The sequence below is a fragment of the Debaryomyces fabryi genome (assembly GCF_001447935.2).
Source record: "Debaryomyces fabryi strain CBS 789 chromosome Unknown contig00009, whole genome shotgun sequence".
Lineage (NCBI taxonomy): Eukaryota > Fungi > Ascomycota > Pichiomycetes > Serinales > Debaryomycetaceae > Debaryomyces > Debaryomyces fabryi.
Genome location: NW_015385435.1, coordinates 118,159 through 134,220, shown reverse-complemented (window position 1 = coordinate 134,220; position 16,062 = coordinate 118,159). Strand labels below are relative to the sequence as shown.

The window sequence follows — 16,062 nt, the reverse complement described above, 5'->3', positions numbered from 1 at the left end:
TATGATACTATATACTATAAATATATTCTAATCCTACGAGCTTTTAAAGCCTAAAAATTTGAAAATTTCATTATTAAAACCTTTTGGATTATCCAAATAAAGATGATGGCCTGAATTTGGTAATATACTGAATTGCGCCAAGCTTTTCCTTGTAGCTGAGTTTGATAATTTATTAATTTCGTTTGTCATCTCTAAACCGGCCTCTTCATTCATCCAATCTTTATCACCATATATCCAAAATGTTGGAGTATTCATTTTGACAAATTTTTCTGGGCATCTGTCTAATAATGGCAACTTGGGCAAAGCACCAGTTGCTAAAACCCTAGTAATTGCATATTCACCAGAACCTTTAGCATTGAACACTCTATATATATAATCATGCATGGCTTGAAATTGCTTAGGGTTCGAGAAATACATATGGGCAAATCTATGGGTAGTCCATCTCGAAATCATTTTAGATTTAAAAGGACCCATAGTACGAATGATCGAAAACGGAGAAAAGTTACGTTTCCATAGCGCATCAAGTAACTTTCTACCTCTTGTTACTTTTTCTTCGTCGGGCTCTTGGTAGTCATTATGAATAATTGATTCCTGATCCGCATTTACCTCGTCTTCCAAAGATATACTAGGAGCACCTTCATTTTCCAGTTTTCTGCGTTCGTCTGAAATACCAGCAGACTTCTCGTCTTTCAACAACGAAAACTTATTTCTCTCGAGTCCCACAGGACTGATCAATACCAATTTGTCAACCATTGCTGGCTTCATTTTTCCTGCCGCATCAGTTAATCTCTTGTTATATTTCATCACGTATGCACAACTTAAGTATCCACCAAACGAATGGCCCATCAAAATAAATCTGTTAATGTTTCGCTTCTGTCTCCATTCTTCAACCGCATCAATAAACCAATCTTCTATCTTGTATATATCTTCTTTAGTCTCAGAAGGAAAGTTTGGAAACTTAGGTCTTGACGAAAACCCGAACCCCAAAAGATCTATAGCATGTATCTTTATTCCCGGTGCCGACGATAACAAATCAAAGTTATCAATAAACAAGCCCAATGACGCAGCATACCCGTGTATCAATACAACATCGGTGACTGGTTCCTTATCTTCTACTGTCAGACTTGTCGGCGTTTCTGTATTCTCAATATAGAATTCATGTATATAGTTCCCGCCACCGATATCTGTGTTGATGATTTCTGCCTTTCTTTTCCCATCTGATTCAGGAAAATGGCAATCTCAGAAGTAAATTGTGCTCTACTTGTTCATCAGAATAATTTTTTTGTAATCCCTGCTTGTACCAATCTCTAGCTGACTCCTTCCAAGTATAGGGTGGTGTAATCCTGCCGTCTTGGAATTCGTTTTGTTTGGCCTTTCTGTTAGCCCATGCGTTCAGTTTTTCTGGAGCTCCCTCCATCTTAGTTTCAACTTGTGTCGAGGACATTTTCCTGATATTACCACCTTTTACAGCTTTTAACCTGTGAAGGAATCATTTACTAACGTTCCATGCCATATCGCCTGGTTTATAAATGCTCATCTGATATAAACCCGTTAAATCCGTCGGTCGTTTCCGGATTCGGTCGAAATCAAATTCTCTACATTAGGCTTACATTATCCGTAAAAGAAATTAGATCTAAGGCTTCTTGCGCCCGAATACTAGGTCACCGCTATTCGTACAGCCCGTTATACAACCTGCTTATCTCAATAACACATATACCACAAAAACATTTTTCCTTCCGCCTCTTTTTTTTTGCCACCGCCAACTCATAGATAACAGAGCCTAATCACATATCAATCTATTTTAAGCAGTGATGGCTCAATGATTTTACGAACTCCAACTTGTAATATCGACACAACATGTAATTATCGATAAAATGCGTTTTGCAATCAAGTTTTACATGTTACATAAATGTCTTTTGTGATACTTCCGTCAACTTTTGGTCTTCCCCTCCTTTGGGTCGAACCCAGCGCACTTGATGCGGCGCACGACTCTGTCGGTGGGTCCGATGAAGAAAACCAGACCACAAAAGCGAAAATCGTGGATGCACCGAAAAGCTCCAAAGCACCTTCAATCACTCAGAGCTCAATTTTTTCTGAAAAATCTCTGGTGAAAAGTGAACGTAGAAGAGATTTGTAAAATTGTAATTAACTACATATATCTTATTAGTATACAAAATGGTATGTACGAACCCAGAGGAACAGAGCATCAAGAAGCCACTTCTAATAGGTGCTATGGCAACATAAGGGCCTTTCAAATGGATGGTGGTGCTGCTGCAATAATCGTTGGACACAATATTAACAAAGTTTTTTAGGACACTAAAACTCCAGTTACTTTAGCTAAAGTTATCAAGGTCTTGGGTAGAACCGGTTCCAGAGGTGGTGTCACCCAAGTCAGAGTTGAATTCTTAGAAGATGCCTCCAGAACTATTGTCAGAAACGTCAAGGGTCCAGTCAGAGAAAACGACATCTTATGCTTAATGGAATCCGAACGTGAAGCCAGAAGATTACGTTAAGAAGCTTTATTATCCCACACCTTTATATTGAATTATAATCATTTACTAAGAACTAATCGGTTGATATTTATTTACATATATATTGGGGTTCAAAAATTTTATTTGTCATATTTTGCTTGCTTACGTTTACCACTTCATCCTCCATGTTTTAATACATACAAATTATAAGGTTTGATCGTTACCAGAATACTAGCTAGTTAGTATCTGGGGTGTAGTTCGCCAGTAAGGAAATGTAGAACATAGTAGCAGTCACATAGTCACGACTCAATAATCCGCTTTTTCGCGACTAGAGCCCTAAATTGTGCTTTTGTGTAACATCGCCACTTTTTTTCATTTCTCCTCCGGTTTGGTGCGCTAATAGTGAAATTTTTCAGTATTGTTGTTACAATTTATTAGGTTATTTCATTATAGATATTAATATACAAGATGGCTCAACGTGTTACTTACAGAAGAAGAAACCCATACAACACCAAATCTAACAAAATCAAGGTCGTCAAGACCCCAGGTGGAAAATTAGTTGCTCAACATGTCAAGAAGCTTGCTTCCAGACCAAAGTGTGGTGACTGTGGTGATGCTTTACAAGGTATCTCTACTTTAAGACCAAGGGAATACGCCCAAGTTTCCAAGACCCACAAGACCGTCCAAAGAGCTTACGGTGGTTCTAGATGTGCCAACTGTGTCAAGGAAAGAATTGTCAGAGCTTTCTTGATTGAAGAACAAAAGATCGTCAAGAGAGTCTTAAAGGAACAACAAGAAAAGGAACAAAAGGCCGCTAAGAAGTCTGGTAAGAAATAAATCAATTAAGATTTAATGATTACGCCGGGATTTTTACTTCACTTAGAAATTCAACTTGTATTTTTAATTTTATGAGAGAACCTACATATTTTTATTTTATTTGATGAAGATTTACTATTATGAATTGGGCTTATCTTTTTACATCACATCTTTTACCAACGGTTTCTGTCCGGAGATCAACAAAATGAGAAAAAAATATATGGTAGTTTGTCATAGACGAATTTATCATGTCATTAATCATGTATTTATATATATGCTACTTGCATTAGATATTAATTTCTAAATATTAATAAACTATTACCTTTAGTCGAATATCATAGGAGCGTGGATATTGTACTAGTTTTGAAAGAAGTGTTTAAAGGCTTCTTTTGTTGTTTTTTCTTTGTTCTTGGTCCGTTCCTTTGACCAATAGCTTTGAACTTTCCCAAAGAAAATAAGATGCTTGACATCATTGAATCTCGGCTCTTTTAAAATTTCATGATATAAGTCTAAAGCTTTCATATCTAATCTTTCTCTGATAAATGGTTTTAGCTTCTCTGGTAGTCTCTTATAAGGAGGATGCTTTAAATGCTTGTAGTTGACTTCTACATTTTGCGTAGACCATATGTACTTGATTGAATACAAAGATTCACAGTCATATTGTTTAAGAGGATGACTTAGATGTCTGGACCTGTTCTTCTCTGAAACCTTGTTATTCTTGCAACCTTTCCTTGACTGTTGAGAACAAGAATACTTGATCGAAAAAACTTTTAATCCTCTACCCTTGGACGGCACTTCCTTTCGTACCCATCTATATCCTGTAAGATCGAGTAACGGTTCAACGTATTTCTCGTGTATTTTAGCAATAACGTCCTGTCGTATCGCCTTTTCCCCTTTCTCTGTTAATTCACTCAGTGAGGGTATCTTTGGTAAATCTCTATCAACAAATGAAATTTTAATTACTTGGGTCGAGTACTTGTAATTTTGTGACAAAACATCAATAAGGTCTTTACAACTATTAATATCTGAATTCTCTGAGTTGATCACCACGAGTTTATCATCCGCTTCATTGTATTCAGTATATGCACTGCGTGCTGGATCGTGACATATGTCTGGTAATGGTGTACTATCATTAGAACTCACCGATGAAATCGACGTTGCAGTTGACCTTCTTGAAGAAAATTGGCTTTTCCCTGAATCACTGTCTTCATCTGACACATTATATTCTTCTATTTTAGCCCTCTTGTGTGGACTTTCAGGCAAATTTTCCAATTCCCTTTTACCTTCTGGCTTAATGCCAGGAACAACGGTTTGAGGCTCCGTCTGGTTAAGTAAGAAATTAATATCCATGGCCTCAAATTAGCATGGTATCTAGAAAATTTTCGAGTAGCTGGCGTTGTAGCGATCCGTTTCATATTCTAAAAGGGTAGGCATAATTGTTTCAGCTACCTTCATTGGTCATAAGATAGTACCAAAATTACACCACTTACTCGCACTCTGGAGAATGAAGGAATTTTGCAATCATTAATATTATTAGCAATTCATATACTAGCACATCGTAAAAAGAAGATCCTGAGTTAAAGTAGTACTTGCTTTTGCACATGCATAGTTAATTAGCTGTTTGAATTAGTTTTAAGTTGTAATTTATCAAAGTTCTTTTGAAATGAGTTATCGCTTGAGGATTACATTTTTTATCGTGGAACAATACTGGCATTCAATTTCTTAAAAGTTCTTTATATTTATACATTCATTCAAGTTCACCAATTGACTAGAAAGAATAGGAATTGGGTGCTTTATATTTGAAATGCATCAAGTTTCGTCTGGGTTCCTCCAATTATAATTGACTAGGATTCTTTTCTTCAAGAAAGTTATATTCACAATGTACTCAGGTCACACATATCATACCTTAAGATATCTTAGTGTAGATTCCAACAAATGTTCTAGCCCATAGGTCTAGCAAAAGCAGTTGTTAGGATTACTTGTAGATATTATCGCGACATTTCACGACATAATTCACAGAAATGTCGTAGTACGAATTACGTTCAACTAATTATTATTTTTGGTACTAGGATTTCAAGGCTAACTAATCATCAAGCAGTTAAAAGAAAGATGTCTGATTTAGATGATGATTTATTGGCATTAGCAGGTGCAGGGGACTCGGAATCCGAAGTGGAATCTGAAGTTCCTTTGAAGCGTCAAAGTAAGTCTAGTGATAGCACTGGGTCATCAAAGAAAAGGCGAGTTGACACTAGTGATTTAGAATTTGATGATCAAGGTGAAGAAGAAGATGATGATGAAGGTGATGAAGAGATCGAGGAAGAGGAAGATGATTTGGTGAATCCTTATCCCCTTGAAGGTAAATATAAGGATGAAGAAGATCGTGAGAACTTATTAGCTATGGATGAAATTCAAAGAGAACAAACATTGTTCGAAAGAACTCAGGAAATGGAAAGCTATAATGAAAAGAAGTACTTGCAGCAAAGAATGAAGCAACAACAGCAAGCTACTGGTGGTGCTAAGGCCACAAGATCTAGTAATAGGACTAAGCCAACAGGTAAAAGTTCAAAACTTGACAAATTAAGTGAATTGAGGAAGCAAAGGGAACAAAAATCACGTAAAGAAAGTAGAAGAGATTATGATGATTATTCCGACGAAGGAGAAGAAGATGACGATGATGAACGGGGCTTTATTGAGGATGATGAAGATGAATACGGATATGGTGAAGATGAGGTCGTTTGGGGATCTGGAACTAGCTCCAAATTCAAGAAGAGAAGCAATGAGCGTGCTAAATTGGAAGATGTAAATAGAACTAGAGTGGGGCGTTCTATTTTACTTAAACATTGTTTTTACAGTGACTTTACCGAGACTATAATCGATTGCTTTGCTAGAATTAATATTGGTATGGACAAGAGAACAAAGCAGCCAATGTATAGAATGGTACAAATAAGTGACGTCAAAAACATACCTGAAAAGGCATATAATACTCCAAATTTTAAATGTGACATATATTTAACAGTGAATCAAAATAAAGAACAAAAGAAAGATTTCCCCATGAGCATTTTTTCTGATTCCCCTATATTACCTGAAGAATTTGACAGATATTTGCATGAATTGAGCAAGACTGGAGAAGAGATATCCTATCTAGATGATGTAAATGAAAAATACGAAAGCTTACAATACTTATTGAATAGAGGAGTTTCAGATAAAGATGTTAATGAAATGATTGCTAAAAAGCAAAAGTTACAGTCCAACATTCAAGGCTACGATGCGGTTTTCCAGAAAACCAGGGTAATGGACCAATTAAAGATTGCCAAACAAGAAAACAACTTAGCTAAAGTTAAAGAGTTGAGTGATAAATTACACAAGTTGGATCAAATATTAATTTCTCAAACCCTGTCGAACAATAATTCAGAGTCGTCTAACTCCATGTCTAAAGTGAACGAAAGAAATAGAAAATTGAACTTGTTAAACATCGATAGGGTTGAAACCAAGTCATCTCAACAAAGGAAGTTGGCAGAATATGATGGAGGTGATCCATTCTCTAGATTGAAGACGAAAACCAAGGTGTTCTACCAAGATTTAATCAACCAAGAAAATGAAAAAGCAATCGATGATGCCAAAATGAACTACGAAACATTAGTGGCTGAAAAGACAGAGAAGGAAGCAAAAATTGCTCGCTCAAGCTATAGATGTCTAGGAGTCATGGACAAGTTGATCAAAGAAATTGATCTTGATTTGGAAATCAATATTTGATAAGCGCAATTATGTCAGCGTTATGATCTAGTGCGTAAACAATTGTATTAGTATATAAAATAAATATAACATTGTAATCTAAGAAGGCTTTACGATATCGTAATTTTCCGGATGTAAATGTCATCAAGGTTACGTTACATCAAGTGTCACCCTTTTGGCTTAAAGTAATCAAACTAGTCGCAATACCATAATCTCAGTGACCATACTGCACCTACATGTACAATTTAACCAAATAATTTATATTTACACAAGAATAAAAATATATACAATAAAATGCAAAATACATCAAAACTACATCATGATTCATCAAAAGTACCCTCTAATCGGCACTTTATTCTAATATGCCATTCCTAGATTTCCAATTCTTCCCTGAATTGTAATCTCAATTCATATCTTTCCCTTTCCTTATCGTAATCAAGCTCAGATCCGTCAATTTCTTCGTACTCATATGGCAAATTAGAGTAATACGAATGGATTGAATTACTTGAACTGCTCGAGCTAAACGACTCGTAGTATGCTTCGTTGTTCACCGATGTTCCTGCAAAATTCTTCAAATTGGTGGAATTATCCAAGAGATATGCGTCATCGAGCCCGCTGATCATACTGTCAACGTCACCAAATGACTCGGTAGAAACTCCTATCGTGCGGTCGTAGTTGTAATTATTGACGTCGCTCATCTCGTCGTCGCTCTCTTCTGTATTATCCGTCTTTCTGTCTGTGTCTTTTGCGGCAATTACATCGGCATCCGCGACCTCCGGCCGATGCTTATATCTTAATACCGATCCCAATTTTCCCAATAACGACTTCTTTTTCGATGTTTCCAGCAACGAACTGTCCGATGACCCCCAACTCATCTGTTTGCACATTTCCAGTTCCAGCATCCGGGATGAACTGGATCTTTTCTTCATGTGAAATATCGATTTCGGCCTTATTAACTCGGGTGTGTAGTTAACCTCGCACGGTAAATCGAAAGTAATTGTGTTATCAATTACATTGATATAATGATATTGTTCCAACACTTCATCATACTGAAGTTTCCATGGATTGTTTAAAGGTTCACTCTTCATTGTGTTTTCGTGTTCTTAGTATATTCTTGCGCACTGTAAAAAATATCGCTCTCGCTGCCACAATGCCTAGGCAAATTATCAATTTATATCCAAATTGTGTCTAACAATGTTCACTACTTTAAAACCACTATTCCCAATGTTAAGATAATGGAGAACGGCTATTTATATATACTTTGATAAATTATCGTATTCATGCACGCTTAGAAATGGTCAATTTCTTTGCAAGTAAAATTATACTCTATTTATAATCCATCCCTAATTTACCTTTAATTTGCAGCTGGATTAGAAATAACAAGGTTTAAACCCGTCGGAAACAAATTATCTCCGTTATCCGCTCAGTAAATAGCATGGCCTTAGGAGCCGAGCGATTATTAAGCGCCCTAAATACTCCATTCGGGACGGCTAGGTTTAGGCCTAAAAGGGATATCTCCGATCAGAGCCGTTCGCAAAAGTTTACAAAAGTCATCGATGATGGTTATACGACATTGAAAAAAAATGTGAAATGCGTAATGCTGAATGCGACATTATTTCTAGAAATAGTTTGATGTATGGGTTTGTTTTCATATTTGTGGTGTATTGATGTTTTGGGTAATTTTAGCGTGTATTAGCCGAGGAGATTTGAGTTACACACGCTGGTATATATTTAAGTGTCCTGATATCAGATCAGAACCTACCACTTTTAAAACAGCAAGAGATTATAATTACCATGGTTTCTCAAGAATTTACTGAAAAAGTATGTGTTTTATGTACGCGAAGGGTTCTTTAACTGGTTAGTGCCAAAATTAAGACGAAAGGGCACGGTTTAGACCGGGAGGAAAAGTCAACTTGATATATGTTCTTTCTGGGGCAACGTAGCACTAACTAGAGGGGAAGTAGAGATATGAGAGTTTGGGAGATATAATTTGTTTAGTGGTCACAATTGAGTTTAGGGAGACCGCATATGGGTATTTGGGATAATTACTAACGATATTAGGCTGATGCGGTCCAAAAGTTGACCAAACGTCCCTCCGACGACGAATTGTTGGATTTGTACGGATTGTACAAGCAAGCCACTGTTGGTGATAATGACACGGCTGAACCAAGTGCCTTCAACTTCAAGGCTAAGTACAAGTGGAAATCATGGGACAAGTTAAAGGGTACTTCTCAAGAAGAAGCCGAACAGCAATACATCAAGTTTGCTGACGAGTTATTGGCAAAATACCAATAGATTTAAAGTTACAGGTCTTGATAAAATTTTATAGTTGCATGTATAATCTATATATTCTTTTTAGTTGGAGGGATATGAGTCATTATAGACTTGTTTATTCTTATTGAATAGTCCACCAACATCACAAGGGGAATCACTAAGTATGGAATATATAATGCAGCTAGTTTATAAGAATCGACGGCAGTCAAGTCGAACCTCTCGTAGTCACATAATATGTGTACCAAGCATACTAATGTTGTAAATGATGCGTTGAATCCATAAATCAACATACATGGATACACTTGTTTCATTTGCTTTACGAGCATAAAAGCCCCAATGGCAAAAAATGGTAATTGTACAAATAATTCAAATAGACCGAATACCTTTAACCAAAGTGGTAAGCTAACAAGTAAAAAGTCTTTGTTGTTAGAAATGTGGAACTCCAAGAATTGTTTTTGGAATTGAAATCTCTGTTCATCTGGAATTATGATACACGAATCAATAATCAAGGTAATGGGTATATGGATTAAGAAATATGCTATGTAGAATTTATCAATTCCACATACTGCATTTGAAGATTTGTTTGCACCAAACATTCTGTGATAGATGCTTTTCTTGTGAAAGATACTAAATGATATTTTTCATTATAAATCTCACCAGTCGGTTCATCGCGTTCAAATTTAAACGATAATATATGATATGATTAGCTATATCACAAGACATAGATATCCAAAGTTATTGTCACGTATTATGTCTACTCTGAATCTCTCGCAGAATGCTCCAAACAAGAAAATAAAATTATCTGTTGAAAATGAAGATGTAAGTGGAATTTCGTCATCAAAAGTTACCACTACCGCAACAGTTGAAACCGCTACTAGACAACTCAAGAATGATATGAAGCCTGAAACAGACTTACAGTCTATGATGCAAAATATAATCAATTCGAAGAAACCTATTTGGAAACCTCTAGTTTGGATAGATTGTGAGATGACCGGTTTAGATGTTTTTCAGGACCATATTATTGAAATTTGTTGCGTTATAACTGACGGGAACTTGGAAATAATAGACGAAAAAGGATTTGAATCTACGGTATACTACCCGAAAGAAGTATTGGATGGAATGAACGAATGGTGTGTCAATCAACATGGAAAGTCAGGTTTGACTGCTAAAGTTCTAGAGAATCCTCAATGCAAATTATCTAAAATTGAAGATGAATTGTTGGAATACATAAAGCAATACGTGCAACCAAATAAAGGTATTATGGCAGGTAATTCTATACATATGGATAAATTCTTTATGATGAGAGAATTTCCAAAGATTATTGACTATTTGCATTACAGACTAATTGATGTTTCCTCTATAATGGAAGTTGGTTACAGACATAATCCAGGATTAATGAAATTATTTCCAAAGAAAGAAGGTAATCATACTGCTAGATCTGATATTTTGGAAAGTATTAATCAATTGAAATGGTACAAGCAAAACTACCTTAAAAGTGAACTAGACACTAAAGAATTGATAGAAAAAAATAAAAACTTGGAAAACGAAACCAACACCAACGAACAATAGCTATTTCTTAGATGAATTACATACTGGGATATAATTGGTTATTTGAAGTTCGTCGCATAAAAAATTGAAATTAATAATTATTATAGTATAGCATAAATAACTACTTACATTATTTCTTCAGATCACCCTCTGTGTCTGATTCAATAGCTTCATCATCAAGTACAGTTGAATTATAACAAAACTTCCTTAAACAATTCTTAAGGCTATCTATGTCAATTGGTTTTTCGAGAACATCGTCGAATGCTTCCGATTGAATGGCCTCCTTAGAGAATCCAGTGATTGCGATTATTGGAGTATTAGAGTTTATACCACTGGTATATTTAATTAACTTAACTGCATCTGGAGCTTCTACCTTAGATGATTTCAAAGCAGTAAATATTAAGTCAAATTTAACCTGACTTGTAGCACGACGAATTAATTCGTCACCGTCAGATACAGATACGACTATGCATCCCAATGTATCCATCAACTTGGATATGGTGTGACGTACAATTGGGATTGGTTCACAGTATAGCACGTCAAGCTCATGCAATTTGGGACGAATTAGTTCTTCACTATGTTTACTTCCGAGTCTTGAAAAAGAGCCTTCACTGCTGCCTTGTCTGCGAACACTCTCCCGTCTTTTCCTCACTCTTAATAGTGCCAGTGATTTTGAATCTTCATTATCAGAACTGGATGGTGAAAAGTCATTTGTAGGAGGTTTGAATACTTGTCTTGATAATGAGTGCACTGATGATCTGTGATTGTGACCTTTAATACTCTCTGAACCTGGAGATACTTTACCCACATCAAATGGGTATTCATCGCCAGATGAATAGGTACTTACCGCAGACCCCACTCTTTCTTGTTTGTAAATAGCAGACTGTGGAGACGATTGACTTTCTTTCTCAAATCTATTAGGAGAGGAAGATCTATGGTTTAGATAATTTATAGGCGAAACCGGCCTCTTAAAGGGATTTCCCGGGCTGTTATTATTACTCGTTCCACTGAATGAAAATCCTCTTGACCTAGAGTTTGTAGTGGACTCTGATGATGAAGATGAAAAACTATTTCTATGCTCTAGATGTTCATTTTTCAATCTATTAATTACATCCTTATTGGCTTTTTCCAACACATGTAGGTTTCTAAAATGAAATGATCCAAACTCACTAGGGTCAGCCAATCTACTACCTCGTCTTTCCCGTTTTCCATTCCCCGTGACACTATTACTGGATCCATTACCATAGCTATTGCTGTTGTTACTATTAGTATTGCTACCAGTTCCACTAGCACTAGCATTTTCAAAATCCCCAATATTTGAATCCAAAACATCATCAGTATTCGTCTTGCAATTTAATGAAGGGGAACCGAATTCAGTAGTGTTGATGGACGCCGCATTAGTCATTAATTTGCTTTCCTCGTCCGAATCTTCTTTGGGAAAATGTGATATATCAGCACCTCTATTATCAAAGTAGTCCGTAGATTCTGGATCATCCAGAGTAGGAATGAATGAAGGAACCTCCTCAAATAATGTAAACCAGTTAATTTCTCTAAAGTATGGATGTCTTTTTATTTCATCTGCTCCATTGTATCCTAATCTTTCTTCGGGTTTCAAGGTTAATAGTTTTTTAATCAAATCTTTTGCTGTTGCTGGGCATATTTCTAGTTCTTCTTCTTCTGATAATGGTGGCCAGTCTATTTCACAATTCAAAATATTTTTGAAGACTTTATCTGGAGTATCAGCATGAAATGGTGGATACCCAAATAAAAATTCAAATAATATACATCCTAGAGACCACCAATCGGAAGATTCACTTTGCGTTTCACCGGAAATAGTTTCTGGTGCTAAGTAATCTGGAGTTCCCACAAAATTTTTCATTTCAGAAGAGTCTTCATTCTCAGGGTCAAACAACGCATAAGAATTCACAACATCTTGATTGTGAGATGAAAGCGTTGGATAATCATCCTCAGTAATTGAAAAGGAGGACTCTGATGCTGTTCTCGCTAGCACTGGCTTTAATAACGGTGATTCTAACGAGCCTGATCCTGTTCTTCCGGAACCACCTTTAAAACTACCAGCAAAACTTTGCCTATTATTCCCTTGCTTTTGCTGTGGCATCTGAAGAGGACTTGGTTGAGATTGTTGACTTAAAGGTTGTCCGAACGTGTCACTAAATGGTACAAGAGGAGAAATCAACAGTGAACCAGCTGCTGAAGCAGGGGTCAATTTTGCATGGTCAAAACTTGGTGATAATGAGAACAAAGTATCAGATGTATTCCTTTTATGTACGCTAGCCTCGGACGATGGCGAGTCATTAGCACTTGTTAATCCTAACCCTGATACATTGGCAAATGCAGTTTGATTTGCTTGATTAAGGCTTTTTCGGAATAAATCGATTGCTTGTTCCGATGTACTACTCTTTCTTTGAGCTCTAGTTTGTCTCCCCACAACTCCCATTCTGGACAAACCGAAATCCGTCAATTTTAAATGCCCCTTACTATCTATGACTAAATTATCCGGCTTTAAATCTCTATGAATTATACCTCTTTTGTGCAAATCATCAACACCCACCACTACCTCAGCCACGTATCTTTTAGCCCACTCATTTCCCAAAGTACCTAATACCTTTAGTAGTGTTGCACAGTCACCACCATTCAAATATTCCATAACCAAATAAAGATAATCTCTGGTCTGGAAGCTGCTATATAATTGAGCAACATAAGGTGAATCGGTCTGTCTCATCATAACAGCCCTTTCGGATTTCACATTTAAGATTTGATTTTTGGCTACCATATCTCTTTTTTTCAAACACTTAATCGCTACATAATCTCCTGTCAATTTTCTTTTAGCTAAAAAGACCGATCCAAAAGCACCCTTACTAATAGCTTTTAGCACCTCATAATCTCTAATATCACCGGTTGATGGTTTGCTTGTTGGAGTCAGAGAAACCAACAAAGGAGATAATGGTGGTTTGTTCGTTGAATTCTTGTTCGAATTAAAATTTAAGTTCAACGAAATATTATGATTATGCCAACCTCCTGTACCTGCCCTCTTTTCATATATATGACCGCCTTTGTCGCTATGTTGAAACTCAGTATGAGCAAATGATGGAGATGATAATGGAGTGTTAGTTTCGAATCTAGAGTTGGTATTTCTTTGAAATGAGGATAAGTTTTGCTTTTCAATATATGGAACAGGTGATAAATGCCGCCTTGGTGAAGAATATGACGAGTTGTTTGACAATCCTTCCGACGACTTTTTACTTAAATCTAAGTCATGCAATGATTCAGCTAAGTTATTATCTTTAGAACGATTTCTGGAATGACTTCTTGAATTAGCAGATAGTGATGATGTGGATAATGAATTTGTCAGTAACCCACTCGAAGTTCTACCTCTGAGTAATATATCCCTGGGTGTTATAGATTGGTTGGACTTAACTTCATCTTTTACGTATGGTTCCGCGAATAACTTAGACTGAGGACTTCTTGTTCGCGACGGTTGAGGAGATTGAATTGAAAGATTGGTAGAATTGTTTGTAGAAAGTTTGGGAACCTCTAATTCATCTCCTGAAGGTTTTTGATCATTCTCATTCGAAAATATTGCAGTAGAGTCATTGTCATCGTAGGAATAAACAGAATCGTGGTTTTGTTCATTCATCATTGTTTGTTCTTTTATTTTTGCGACTGTTTCTCTCACAGTTTGCAAAACTAATTCATCAACTTCATTCTTAATCTTCTCAGAATATTGTAAAATTGATAATAACCTTGATAGCGTATCAATTTTATCATTCACGAGGATTTGCGTATCTTCTATAAGTGTTCGAATAGATAAATCTGACGTCTCATATGCCTTCCAATTGAGAACAAAATTAATAGCTCTTTCAGAGTTAGGACTAAATTGAAAACTCCCAACTTCATTGGTATCGGCTGGATTTATTTGGAGAGCTTCATCGCAGAATTCGACTAATCTTTGAAAAACTCCGAATGGAAATTTCTTGGTCTGGAGTGATTGGAGAGCAGAGGCATTTTTAACCAATACTTGATTCGACAATCTTGGGGATTCCATTGGACTTATCTTCGGTAATGGGAGACCCTTGTAGTCTAATATCATACTAGTTGAAGAGTTCATCAGATTTATTGAACTTGATGACGAAGACGGAGGTGATGAAGAAGGTGATACAGAAGCTGAGTTATTCACATTTTGGGATATCTGAGACTGTTGTATCCAAATATTTTCAGAAAGCTTGAGGATTAAGTCTTTTTGGTTTGAAATAGCATCATGACACACTTGTAAATCTTCACTTACCCTGTGTTCAACAATACAAAGATCGCTGTGTTTTTCAATAAACCAAGCTGGTACATTCTGTTCGCAAATTCGACAAAGAATGGTTTTTGGCTGAGGGACAGAGTCCTCGTCAATAATTCCTAGCTCTTTTAGGCTTACAAGATATCCTTCAAATATCTCTGATCCAAACCCCAACAAACTAATCAATTGGTCAGGTAATGTTAAATCAAGATCAATATGAATAAATGGTTTGATTGTCCATATTGAATGCGTAGGTAATTTAGTCTTCGAATCGTGAATTAATATACCTTGAGCTTCTAACTCAATTACGTTACCATTGTTAGATAATTTTGAACTGGTACTGCTGGATGAATCGCTCTCCGAGTTGGTATTATAATTAGGCGTAGGATCATATTGTAAATCCTGTATGGGTATGTCTTTAGTTACATCTTCTAACGAATTATGTGGTGTTATCTTTCCGCTTGAATGTGATTCAGCAAAAGTTGAGGAATATTTATCATCTGTTGCTGTAACAAATTTCACTTTATAGCTACCATCATCTCTTATCATCAGTTCTATCGAGCTATTGAATACTTTTGAGTCATCGTCATTACCAATAATAATATTTGAAATTGGTTTATTTACAATCTTTTTAATCTTTGTCCCCACAATGGTTTCCCAGTTCTGACTTAAATACCGTATATTCCCGTCGAGATCCAATTCCATTACTGCTGTAGGATTATCAGAAGATGCCAATCTTAAGTCTATTTGTTCTTGGATAATCTCTACAAAATTAGGGAAATCCATATTAGGTTTCCGATTTTCTTCACCCCTAGCTTCTGAGCTGCCTTCATAGTCATTATTCGTATGAACTAGAGAGATTTCACATGGAGAAACTGACCTTTCTAATTCCTTAATATTAGATTCGGAGAGTTC

General features: G+C 36.2%; 10 protein-coding genes across 10 annotated transcripts; 4 read left to right on the top strand and 6 right to left on the bottom strand.

Annotated features, from left to right (window-relative positions):
* Positions 1 to 33: 33 nt before the first annotated feature.
* Positions 34 to 846, bottom strand: AC631_00812 (uncharacterized protein; the record flags this gene model as incomplete). The annotated part of the gene is made up of 1 exon (XM_015609642.1): positions 34 to 846. The coding sequence occupies one exon, from the start codon at positions 844 to 846 to the stop codon at positions 34 to 36; it is 813 nt and encodes a 270-aa protein (XP_015469598.1).
* A 376-nt stretch (positions 847 to 1,222) lies between these two features.
* On the bottom strand, positions 1,223 to 1,444 carry AC631_00811 (uncharacterized protein; the record flags this gene model as incomplete). The annotated part of the gene is made up of 1 exon (XM_015609641.1): positions 1,223 to 1,444. The coding sequence occupies one exon, from the start codon at positions 1,442 to 1,444 to the stop codon at positions 1,223 to 1,225; it is 222 nt and encodes a 73-aa protein (XP_015469597.1).
* A 1,495-nt stretch (positions 1,445 to 2,939) lies between these two features.
* On the top strand, positions 2,940 to 3,308 carry AC631_00810 (60S ribosomal protein eL34; the record flags this gene model as incomplete). The annotated part of the gene is made up of 1 exon (XM_015609640.1): positions 2,940 to 3,308. The coding sequence occupies one exon, from the start codon at positions 2,940 to 2,942 to the stop codon at positions 3,306 to 3,308; it is 369 nt and encodes a 122-aa protein (XP_015469596.1).
* Positions 3,309 to 3,644: 336 nt separating this feature from the next.
* On the bottom strand, positions 3,645 to 4,637 carry AC631_00809 (uncharacterized protein; the record flags this gene model as incomplete). The annotated part of the gene is made up of 1 exon (XM_015609639.1): positions 3,645 to 4,637. One exon carries the CDS (start codon positions 4,635 to 4,637, stop codon positions 3,645 to 3,647), a length of 993 nt encoding a protein of 330 aa, XP_015469595.1.
* Positions 4,638 to 5,396: 759 nt separating this feature from the next.
* On the top strand, positions 5,397 to 7,040 carry RTF1 (Rtf1p; the record flags this gene model as incomplete). The annotated part of the gene is made up of 1 exon (XM_015609638.1): positions 5,397 to 7,040. One exon carries the CDS (start codon positions 5,397 to 5,399, stop codon positions 7,038 to 7,040), a length of 1,644 nt encoding a protein of 547 aa, XP_015469594.1.
* A 350-nt stretch (positions 7,041 to 7,390) lies between these two features.
* AC631_00807 (uncharacterized protein) lies at positions 7,391 to 8,107 on the bottom strand (the record flags this gene model as incomplete). Its single annotated transcript, XM_015609637.1, has 1 exon — positions 7,391 to 8,107. The coding sequence occupies one exon, from the start codon at positions 8,105 to 8,107 to the stop codon at positions 7,391 to 7,393; it is 717 nt and encodes a 238-aa protein (XP_015469593.1).
* A 706-nt stretch (positions 8,108 to 8,813) lies between these two features.
* ACB1 (long-chain fatty acid transporter) lies at positions 8,814 to 9,314 on the top strand (the record flags this gene model as incomplete). The annotated part of the gene is made up of 2 exons (XM_015609636.1): positions 8,814 to 8,840; positions 9,081 to 9,314. 2 exons carry the CDS (start codon positions 8,814 to 8,816, stop codon positions 9,312 to 9,314), a joined length of 261 nt encoding a protein of 86 aa, XP_015469592.1.
* A 47-nt stretch (positions 9,315 to 9,361) lies between these two features.
* AC631_00805 (uncharacterized protein) lies at positions 9,362 to 9,889 on the bottom strand (the record flags this gene model as incomplete). Its single annotated transcript, XM_015609635.1, has 1 exon — positions 9,362 to 9,889. The coding sequence occupies one exon, from the start codon at positions 9,887 to 9,889 to the stop codon at positions 9,362 to 9,364; it is 528 nt and encodes a 175-aa protein (XP_015469591.1).
* Positions 9,890 to 9,992: 103 nt separating this feature from the next.
* On the top strand, positions 9,993 to 10,862 carry REX2 (Rex2p; the record flags this gene model as incomplete). The annotated part of the gene is made up of 1 exon (XM_015609634.1): positions 9,993 to 10,862. One exon carries the CDS (start codon positions 9,993 to 9,995, stop codon positions 10,860 to 10,862), a length of 870 nt encoding a protein of 289 aa, XP_015469590.1.
* A 109-nt stretch (positions 10,863 to 10,971) lies between these two features.
* Positions 10,972 to 15,933, bottom strand: RIM15 (protein kinase; the record flags this gene model as incomplete). The annotated part of the gene is made up of 1 exon (XM_015609633.1): positions 10,972 to 15,933. The coding sequence occupies one exon, from the start codon at positions 15,931 to 15,933 to the stop codon at positions 10,972 to 10,974; it is 4,962 nt and encodes a 1,653-aa protein (XP_015469589.1).
* Between the last annotated feature and the right edge of the window lie 129 nt (positions 15,934 to 16,062).